This window comes from Suncus etruscus, chromosome 14 (assembly GCF_024139225.1).
Source record: "Suncus etruscus isolate mSunEtr1 chromosome 14, mSunEtr1.pri.cur, whole genome shotgun sequence".
NCBI classification, from domain to species: domain Eukaryota; kingdom Metazoa; phylum Chordata; class Mammalia; order Eulipotyphla; family Soricidae; genus Suncus; species Suncus etruscus.
Window position 1 is genome coordinate 24,176,439 of NC_064861.1, and position 10,915 is coordinate 24,187,353.

General features: G+C 41.4%; 2 protein-coding genes and 1 pseudogene across 2 annotated transcripts in view; all 3 read right to left on the minus strand.

The window, feature by feature from the left end:
* Positions 1 to 2,984, minus strand: part of LOC126027856 (protocadherin beta-6-like) — a 78,532-nt gene extending 75,548 nt beyond the window's left edge. Inside the window, exon 1 of the mRNA XM_049786891.1 lies at positions 2,973 to 2,984. The gene's annotated coding sequence lies outside the window, so the exon portion shown is untranslated. The remainder of the gene's footprint in view (positions 1 to 2,972) is intronic.
* A 359-nt stretch (positions 2,985 to 3,343) lies between these two features.
* Positions 3,344 to 5,105, minus strand: LOC126028324 (protocadherin beta-3-like; annotated as a pseudogene).
* A 3,060-nt stretch (positions 5,106 to 8,165) lies between these two features.
* LOC126027851 (protocadherin beta-2-like) lies at positions 8,166 to 10,627 on the minus strand. Its single transcript, XM_049786887.1, has one exon. The coding sequence runs from the start codon at positions 10,625 to 10,627 to the stop codon at positions 8,213 to 8,215; it is 2,415 nt and encodes an 804-aa protein (XP_049642844.1). The 3' UTR covers positions 8,166 to 8,212.
* Positions 10,628 to 10,915: the final 288 nt, after the last annotated feature.

Consider the following 10,915-nt stretch of genomic DNA (forward strand, 5'->3'; position numbering starts at 1 on the left):
ATAATTATAACTACCTGAAACAATATTATGCTTCAGTTAGAATGACTGTCTATTCTCAAAGATTCATATAACAATTTACATAATTGATTTTCAGACCGTGAAGCATGAATGTAAAGTATCTTTTGCTTTAATATGGAAAAAAACATGGACCATATAGGTGAGTACTCTGGAATTTAAATAGCAATTTTGATTCCTCTCTAGTAAAATATATGCAGAAACTTTATCACTGAAGAAAAGACAAAAATTTTTTGATGTGAGGGACCACCAGAAGGATGTGCTCTGGAGGCTATGGGATACCTGGGACAAACTAGAACTCAGTACATGCTGAGCCTGCATTCCACTCCTTGGAGCTATCTCACAGTTCAATGAAAATTTTATAAGAATTTGCATACATGGGGCCAGAGCAGTGGTACAAGCTGTAAGGTGTCTGCCTTTCCCGAGCTAGCCTAGGACAGACCACGGTTCAAACCCCTGGCATTCCCTATGGTTCCCCAAGCCAGGAGTGCTTTCTGAGTGCTCCTGTTGGGTGTAGCTCTAAAACCAAAATAAAATTGCATACATAGTCCTAAAGTTACAAATGCTAAATAAATTATTTGATGTGTTTAATTTCTCACTTTTACGATGAAAAAAGAGAGAAAGAATGTTTTTTAAACTTGTTATCTTGAAGACCATTTTGGTTTTGATGGAAGAAAACTGAGGTAAATTGCTGAAATAAAAGTACTGCCTTGGTAAAAATTGGTATTAGCTTTTACTTCATATTTTAGTTAATTAATTAATTAGTTAATTACTTTCCATACTACTAATCAAAAATGATTCAACTAAATGATTATTAACATCAAGTTGTATGAAAATTTTATTAGATATTCTTATAGAAAGGATTTATTGTTTGGAAGTTTAGACTAGATAGATAAATTATATATATACCAGCTGCTATGAGTAATTAGTAATTACTAATAGTAAATTAGTAATTAGTAAATAGTAATTAGCAAATAGTAATGCTCACTGTGATTACAGTAATCATTGATTACACTGATTAATTTATTAAAATAATAATAAATTAAAATGTACCTATATATAATTTTAAACAGTTATTAAAATGTAAGATTAGAAGTATGATAATATTTAATTCTAGAAAGTTTCATATCTAGATGAGAAAGTGTATGTGGTTATAAATTTTAACTTCCAGGTAACAATTTGTTACTTAAATATAAGTTTGTCTGGGGCCGGAGAGATAGCAGAGCAGTAAGGCGTTAGGTGCAGAAGGATGGTGGTTCAATTCCTGGCATCCCATATGCTCCCCCCGAGCCTGCTGGGAGCGATTTCTGAGTGCAGAGCCAGGAGTAACCCCTGAGCACTGCCCGGTGTGACTCCCCCCAAAAAAAAGTTTGTCTAGTTCAGAGATATACATTAAAGATACTGATTTACTATGGAACTGACCCTAGTTTTAATCCTTGACACAGCATAAGATCCCCTGAGAATATCTGGAGAGTGACTCCACAACAGAGAGCCAGGATTAAACCCTAAAGACCTTATAGTGTGGTCTAACAGCCTCCTCTCCAAAGTTTATTTCACTACTTTATTTGCTTTAAAATTTCATTCTTTTAGCTATTTGAGACTTTCATATTGATTTTTCTCATCTTTAGAACTCCCTGTCCTTATAGGCAATCTTTTTATTGTTTTTGGTTTGGAGGCCACACCTGGCAGTGCTCAGGGGTTACTCCTGACTCTGTGCTCAGAAATCACTCAGAAACCATAGGGATGGTGGGGTCAAACCTGGGTGCTCCACTTTCAAGGCAAATGCCCTACCCACTGTGCTATCACTCTGGCCCCTTATAAGCAATCTTTTTTTTTGGGGGGGGGGCTACACCCAGTGATGCTCAGGGGTTACTTCTGGCTATGAGCTCAGAAATTGCTCGTGGCTTGGAAGACCATATAGAATACTGGGGTATCAAACAACTTTCCATCCTAGGCTAGCACTGGCAAGGCAGATACCTGACTGCTCCATGCCAACACTCCAGCCCCTAGATTTTTTTTCCTTGAACGTATTCTTTTTTTTTATCGTTATTTAAACACCGTGATTACAAACATGATTATAGTTGTATGATTACAGTCATGTAAAGAGCACCCCCCTTCACCGGTGCAACATTCCCACCACCAATTTCCCAGATCTCCCTCCTCCCCACCCCCCTACACCTGTACTCGAGACAGGCTTTCTACTTCCCTCATTCATTCACATTTTTATAAGCAATCTTTTATTTACTCTATTAACAGTAGAATGCCTAACTAGATGAACAGTGTTAATCAGAAGAAATATATATATAATCCTAATGATAACATGTAAGTTCACAAGGAAACCAGCACAAGGAATGAGGGAGGAATAAAAGCAAATATATATCTCATCACAATGTGTCAAGGAAATGTTAACAGAAAAGTAATATTAAATGTGATACCACTTCATTTAGGGATTAAATACTTCCTTGAAATTAAAAAATCCCTCTGAGTTATAACATTTATATATCAGAAATTTTAGACCAAATTGTCAACTCACTATATACCTTTCAAAACAGTATTTGTGCAAAATAGAAAAAGTATTTTGTTGGTCATCATATATTCTTTGGCTTTCAGAATACTCCTCAGAAAATAACTAAGATTAATTTCCCATATTTATATGTATCAGTTCATTTTTGCCTATTTAAGAATGTAGAATACTGGGGCCAAAGTGGTGATGCAGCCATAGTGTGTTTGACTTGCACATGGTTGACCTAGGATGGACAATTCGATCCCCTGGAGTCTCATATGGTCCCCAAGCCAGGAGTGATTTCTGAGCCCATAGCCAGGAGTAACCCCTGAACATCACCAGTTGTGCTCCATAAACCAATAAAGAATATAGAATGTTGAAAATCCAGTGCAAAGATCAAAACATAAAGAATTAGATAAGATTCATTGAAATTATGCCTTGAAACAAGTGATACATCCTTTAAAATACACATACTTATCTATAAATTTAATTATCATCAGTTTCTCTAGAAATCTTTAATTTGGAGGGGGCGTTTATGGGAAATGGTCACACCCAGAGGCACTCAGGGGTTACTCCTGACTCTGTGCTCATAAATCATCCCTGGCAGGCACGGGGCACCAGATGGGATGCCAGCATTTAAACCACTGTCTGTCCTGGATAGGCTGAGTGCAAGGCAAATGCCCAACTGCTGTGCTATCTCTTCGGTTCCTCTTTAGAAATCTTATGAAGAATATTATCTGGTTATATTCAGCAAGGTGAATTATATTAATTTTAATTAAGAATTAGAAAATTTTGCTCAGTAGGTCTTTACTAATTGGGGTAAATCTAATTAGACTCAAAGCTGTTCCTGAAAGTGGAAGATTGGCTGAAGGCGGGGGCATTGTCATTCATGTCAGACACCTGCACCATGAAGGTGTGCTACATTTTCAGGGTGGGGCTGCCCAAGTCTATCACTGTGATGGTAAAGTTGTATTCGGCCTGCTGCTCTCGGTCCAGTGCTCTTTCTGACATTACGGTATAAAATTTTTCTACAGAGGGTTTCAGGAACAAGGAGTGCTGCTCTCTATGGAACATGTCATTCTTCCATTGTCTCCAGAGTCTAGATCAGAAACACTAAAAACCACCAGAGTCTCAGGGATTGGGCTGATTATAAATGGTAAGGTCAGTCCTGGCAGGTTATCATTCACATCAACCCCCTAAAATAAGGCCTATAATATAATATAATACCTATAAGATCACTGTTGATTTTCCCGTGAGTCCCCCACCACTGTAGGCTTCTATATCAACTTCATAATTATTAATTGCCTCAAAATCTAAGTGTTTGACATAACTGGATATCACCAGCAATTTGATTTAGTCAAAAAGTATTGCTAATTTCTTCTTAAGTATGAGAAAATGCATCTGATTAAAAAAAAAGTCCTATATCTGACTCAGATGCAGAATAATAGAGTCGATAGGGCTATTCTCCAGAACTTGAACCTCATAGAGTGATTTAGTAAATTCCAAGGCATTGGGGCTGGAGAGATAGCATGGAGGTAAGACGTTTGCCTTTCATGCAGGAGGTCATCGGTTCGAATCCAGTGTCCCATATGGTCCCCCGTGCCAGCCAGGAGCAATTTCTGAGCGTGGAGCCAGGAATAACCCCTGAGCACTGCCGGGTGTGACCCAAAAACCACAAAAAAAAAATTCCAAGGCATTGTCATTTGTCTGAGACCATAATCATAATGTGGGTCTATGCTGTTCAGCGTGCTGTGGAAAGCCGCCATCCAGTGCTCTTAGCGTTAAATTCTGCTCTGGCTGCTCCTCTCGGTCCGGTGCTTTGATCAGCACTAGTTCTGGGTATTTTCTTCCAATCTTATGAATACTTGTGAGAAATTGGAAATGTAAATTAGGAGTAGTTTTGGACACTGTTTCTCTACATATCCAAGTCCTGAGTATTTCCCAAAGGAATTACTGTTCCTGGTGGGGTATTTTCTTAGATTTTCAGCTGCATTTAATTTTAAATAATACTAGAGAGTGGTCATTTATGACTATGAACTGATGCTCACTTGTAATAAATTGTGAAGGATTTTGCAATAATGTCTGAAAATACAGTATACATGGCTCTGTGAGACCACCTAGCTCCTCCTGTTCCACCTTCTCATGCAGGAACAAATCACTGGGTTTATGGTTGAGCTGAAGATTTTTTTTTCTTTTCATCCAATTTGGGCAGTCCTCTCCACCAGTTCTTCTACACTCATGTGGAAATCCTCTGCTAGGTCAGTTAAAAGCCCCTTTCTTTTTCCTCAGTCACAGAGTAGTGTATGGATCCTGATCCAGCCAAGTATCCACCCAGGAAAAGTAAGAAAAATGGGACTTGCCTTTGTCTAAGAAAGCACTCCCTGCTCCAGTCTCCATTGGAAGTTTGCGTTCTTTCAAGTAATATTCTGTTTTAGTCTCTGACCGTGCTAGGGAACTCTCTTTTGCCCTGAGAACCTTGAAGAAAGTCTAGCAAATAATCCTTTCGGGAGCAAGATTTTGCTTGCTGAAAAATATGCCCAGGTTCACAACGCCTAGTTTACCGCACTAAATTGAAGGCAGTAAGCATGGTGCCATGGTTGATACACCCTAGTCAACGAGCGCCTCCCTGCATCCACTATAGTTATCAAACTCTTAAAAGAGGGACTTAGTATTTAGGGGTTCTTTTGGCTGATAATGCTTAGTTACTAAATCTTATTGAGGTGACTAGAGTAATTTCTTGTGTTCTATGAGTTAAATAAACACAGTAGTGGGAAATTAAATGTACTCTATGCTAAAGAAGAGGCTTTCTGACAGTGATCTATTATATGATTTTTGGCAATTGGATACCTTATAATCTTTAGAATCTAAGGGCTACTTCTTCCTGTTTTCTCCCCACCTCTAATCACTATAAATACAAGTAGAGCTTTTTCTCAAAATGACATGCTTCAGTATCCCATTTGTAATTTTCTGTACTTTCCATATTTTAAAAAAGTATGCACAAGTTGCAGTTCTAATCATAAAAATGTTATGAACAGACCTTTTGCAAGATAATAAAAATTAAAACAACTATGTCCTGTGGCAGAGTCAGAGGATCACAGTGCCTAATTTCTTTCACACTTTTCACACTTACTTAAGGAACACAACTCTTTACGACTGCTTCACAGTAATTTTATAATTATTAGTTATATATATGTGTATATATATCACCCTTTGCTCTAGCAAAACTGTCAATTGTGAAAACATACATGCTGAGTTTGTAGAAGCACATTATGGTAATAAGGACAAATGTATCTGTATATCTTAGTTTTCCACCTAATTGAATGAACACATTTTAGACCAATGTTTGAACAAATAGTGTGAAATGGAGATGTAGAAAGAGAAAATAGTGTATTGAAAATCTGCAGCTGGGTAATCTAAATTAAAGAGGACTTGAGAAAATTAGCCCATAGATACATCCCTTAATCTGGAATGTGAAAGATAAGAAGCTTGTTAGACTAAGATATAAAATATGAGTACTCCATGCATTAGAGGTTGATATATTAAGCCTTAGTATCAAAGTAAGGACAGTATACCCCACACCAAATTGTGCCAAATAATGGGTAGATGAATTTTATTTAAATAAATAACATTATTGCAATGTTTAGGCATTGCATTTCTGATGTGGATTTTTCACAATTATCACTCCTTTTATTTTTTCACAATTATTATTTTTAAAAAAGCTAAAAGTTCACCATACGTTTACCTTTAATTTTGGTGGCCACACAAATAAAATTATATTAATATATTTGTTATTTATTATATATGCAATCCATTAAAATAGTAACCAGATATAGCCATTAATTTTTTTTATTAAGAACCCACAGTTTCTAGTCATTGTACTTACTAGTCATGCAATAAATGGAGAGCTACTGAGAAACTTAACTCATGCACCTAAAATAAAAAAATTCAGTGAAAAACTAGAAAATGAAAAGGGGGAAATAGAAGTAGTGGGAAAAAAACTTGACTAGAGTCCAGAGAGATAACATAGTGAGTAAGGCCCTTGTCTTGCATGCAGCTGATCTGAGTTTGATCCAAGCACTCCACATAGTCTCCTGGTCTTCCCTAGCACAGAACCAGGAATAAGCCCTAAGTACAGCCAGGTGTGACCCAAAAACAAACAAACAAACAAACAAAAGAAACCAAGATAAGCAGACCAAGATAGATATTTTGTTATAATCATATTTCTAACAGAAACATAAGTATTCCATAAAATTTTGAAAAATGCAATGTTGGGAGCCAGAACAATAGCATAATGGATAGGTTGCTGGCCTTGAGTCAACCAACCAAGGTTTGGTTCTTGACATCCCATATGGTCCCCTGAGCCTGCCAGAAGTGATTCCTGAACAAAGAGACAGAAGTAAGACCTTAGCACAGATGAGTATGGTCCAAAGAAAATAAAAAGAAAGAAAAATGTAATGTCAAATTACACTTGAATTGTCTTTAATGGAGTGCTCAGAATTCATAGGCAGCTTTTAATTATTAAAAAAAATATGGTACGAAGTTGAAAGCAGTTTTATTTTATTTTATGTTTTATGGTGGAGGGAAACATTGGGCCACACCTGATGGTGCTCAATATTCTGGACTCTGTACTCAAGAGTGACCCCTGGAGGTGTTCAGGTGGAACACTGAGAAATAGAGGGTTAAAATATTTTCTGAGGGGGAAAAAAGAGAAACTTTTACAGTGTCTTTGAAAATGAATGAACAATTAAAGTACTTGGCAGGGGGTGGGCATAATCACATTTGGCAGTGACCAAAGTTTATTTCTGGCTGAGTGCTCAGGTACACCCCAGTGGTGCTCAGATCACTCAGGGATCTAAGCCACGTACAAAACAAGTGCCTTTCCCCGAGTATTATCTCTCTGTCCTTCTAAACTACTTTTAAATACTAGCAATTTGCATGTATTGTTCACTAATTAATGTGAATAGTTATGGAACATAAATTTCCACACTTACTGCCTATGTTTTACTAAAGAATCATAATATTGACACATGTACACACTTTTAGAAAGTATGTATTTAGAACATCATCAAAGGGTGATTTGATGCCCATGGACTGTTTCAGTCATTAGTCACAGAGTAAAATTAACAGTAACCCCAAAGAATATACCCACATAAATATTTGGTGCAGTAAAATTCATTACCCCATGAAGTGATAGCAAGCATTTATTAATGTAAAGTTGCAAAAGTACCTAAGAAATGTAGATTGAGTTTTACAAATATATGTTCCAAAGGCCACACCCAGATCTCCTGAGTACTGTTTAAGAATTCCTCCACCCCCCAAAAAAAGAGTTCTAAGTTAAAGGTTTACAGAAAAATTAATTTACTAATAGACTACCTTAAGCTAAACTAAAGAAAGGCAGAGCTATAGTGAAGTGGGTAGGGCATTTCACTTGTACGCGGTTGACCCAATCCCATCTCAAGTATCCCATTTGGCTAACGAAACCTGCCCTGAGTGCAGATTAGAATTAAGCACTAGTACAGTGGGGTGTGCCCCCCAAAGAAAGACTTTATTTTCATCAATCCACAATATAACCTGTAACATGCAATGAATATAATAAGGACATATGTTTAATAAAAAGGAACACTCCTAATGGGCAAATCAATGAAAAAATATCTTTCTGCAAATAAGTCTCATTTGGGCCTTATTAATATATACCTAACTGAATTCAAAGCTATTTCTGAAAGTGGGGTTTGCCTCATCAGCCCTTTCCTCACCATGAGCAAGGAAGGTGGGCAGAACGGGCTTGAGGAACTTGAAGTCATTGGTGCCAGCACCCCCCGCCAGGCACACCTCATACCGGTAGCTGTGGGACAGGGTCCCCGCGCCGCTGGCGTCCAGCAGCTGTCCCGGAAAGGGCCCGTCGGGCAGACCCGGGTAGGGGTAGCCGCCCCCCGCCGCCGGCCCGGCCCGCCGGCACAGGCGCACGGCCACGAAGGCCAGCACCGAGAAGAGGAAGAGCGACGACACGCACGCCAAGGCCACCACCAGGTAGACGGTGAGGCGGTCGTCGGGCGCCGCGCCGGCCGCCGCGTCGGGCAGCGGCAGGAAGGGCTGCGAGAAGCCGTCCACCAGCAGCACGTGCAGCGTGACGCTGGCCGACAGCGGCGGCTCGCCATTGTCCCTGACCAGCACCAGCAGCCTGTGCTTGGGCGCGTCGCGCTCGCTGAGCGGCCGCGCCGTGCGCACCTCGCCATTGTGCGCCCACACGCTGAAGAGCCCGGGCTCCGTGGCCTTGAGCAGCTGGAAGGACAGCCAGGCGTTCTGGCCCGCGTCGCCGTCCACCGCCACCACCTTGCTCACCAGGTAGCCCGCCTCGGCCGCCCTGGGCACCAGCTCGCTGCACGCCGCCGACGCGTTCTGCAGCGGGTACAGCACGAAGGGCGCGTTGTCGTTGCGGTCCAGCACCTGCACGCGCACCCGCGCCTGGCCGCTCAGCGCGGGCGAGCCGCGGTCCTGCGCGCGCACAAAGAACTCGAAGGCGCGCACCGCCTCGAAGTCCAGCGAGCGCAGCGCGAACAGCTGCCCGTTGTCCGCGTTGATGGACACCAGCGAGGCGAGCGGCAGCTGCGGGGGCCAAGGCTCGGGGCCCGGCAGCAGCGAGTAGGTCAGCTGCGCGTTGCTGCCCGCGTCCGCGTCCGTGGCGCTCACGCTGCCGATGTGCAGTGCGGGGCTGTTGTTCTCGCCCACCAGCAGGGTGTAGGAGGGCTGGCTGAAGGCGGGGGCGTTGTCGTTCACGTCGGACACCTGCACCCTGATGGTGTGCTGCGTTGCCAGCCTGGGGCTGCCCATGTCTGTCGCGGTGATGGTGATGTTGTATTCCTCCTGCTGCTCTCGGTCCAGGGCTGTGTTTGTTATTAGAGTGTAAAAATTTTCAACCGATTGTTTAAGAATGAAGGGAAGATCATTTTGAATGGAACATACAGTCCTTCCATTGTCTCCGAAGTCAGGATCTGAAACACTGAACACAGCAATTATGGTCGTCTCTGAGTTTTCTGGGATCTTCTTATTCAGTTTTGATATGGTCAGTTCTGGCCGGTTGTCATTCAAGTCCATCACCTGGACAAACACCATACAACTTCCAGAAAGGCCTCCACCATCTATGGCCTGAATAGTCACAGTGTAATTCTGAATGAACTCAAAGTCTAGTTCCTGTATTAAATGGAGCTGCCCTGATTTTGCATTTATACTAAAAGTTTTACGAATGTCTTCAGAGGCTTGAGAAAATACATAATCTATTTCTCCATTCGTACCAATGTCCAAATCCCTTGCAGAGACCATGGCAACCTGGGATCCAATGGGACTGTTTTCTAGGATTTGCACCTCATAGAGCAACTTTGCAAATTTGGGGGCGTTATCATTGATGTCCAAAACTTCAATGCGAACCAGAGCAGTGCCAGACTTGGGTGGAGAACCGCCATCCACCGCTGTGACAATTAATCTGATCTCAGTCTGTTGCTCACGATCTAAAGCTTTGTCCAGCACTAGTTGTGGTAGTATTATGCTGTCGGGATATTCTTGTACTTTAAGATGAAAGTAGGAATTGGGGCTGACTGTATACGTTTTGAGAGCATTGCTTCCTACATCTAAGTCCTGTGCATGTTCTATTAAGAAAGCAGTTCCAGGAGAGATACTTTCTGGTATTTTCAAAATTATTTCTTTGTCTAGGAAAACTGGGGAATGATCATTTATATCCTTGACCTGTAGCTCAGCCTGAAAAAATTGCAAAGGATTTTCCAACAATACCTGGAAAGGTAGTATACAGGGCTCAACCCGGCCACACAGTTCCTCTCGGTCCAATTTCTCATTTAACAACAAATCCCCAGTCTGTGCATCGAACTGCAAACGCACTTTTTTCCCTTTGGAAACGACCCTGGGTCCCCGCGCTGCTAGTTCTTCTGCCTCCAAACCCAGATCTTTTAACAAATTTGTCACAAAGGAGCCAATCTCCATCTCCTCAGGCACTGAATAGTGTCTCGGTTCAGAACCAACCTGAGCTATACCCAGCCAAACAAAGAGTATGAGGACTTGCCTTTGTTTCCGAATGCGTTTCCTTCCCTCTCCAGCCTCCATCATCTTGGGATCTGCAAACAGGATCGGTTAAGACTGGTATGGTTGCAGACTCGGTGTCCCAGAATCTTGAGGAATTAGGGAACAGAGTCGTCGCCTGAGGCCCTGATTTTCCGGGTGATTGCTTTAGAAAGCTCGACTCCCTGATATATCCTTCCCCAGCCCCGCAACGTAGTGGCTGTTTAAAGGAGCCTACGCAGGTTCCTTCCTCTTTTCAACTTCTAAGGCTTCAGCGCCACCCTGTGTCCTTTCCTAGTATTGAGTTATTTTTTTCCTAAAAACTAAGAAAAA

Coding starts and splice junctions, on each gene's coding strand:
- LOC126027851 (XM_049786887.1), bottom strand. CDS start 10,627: ATGGAGGCTGGAGAGGGAAGGAAACGCATTCGGAAACAAAGGCAAGTC.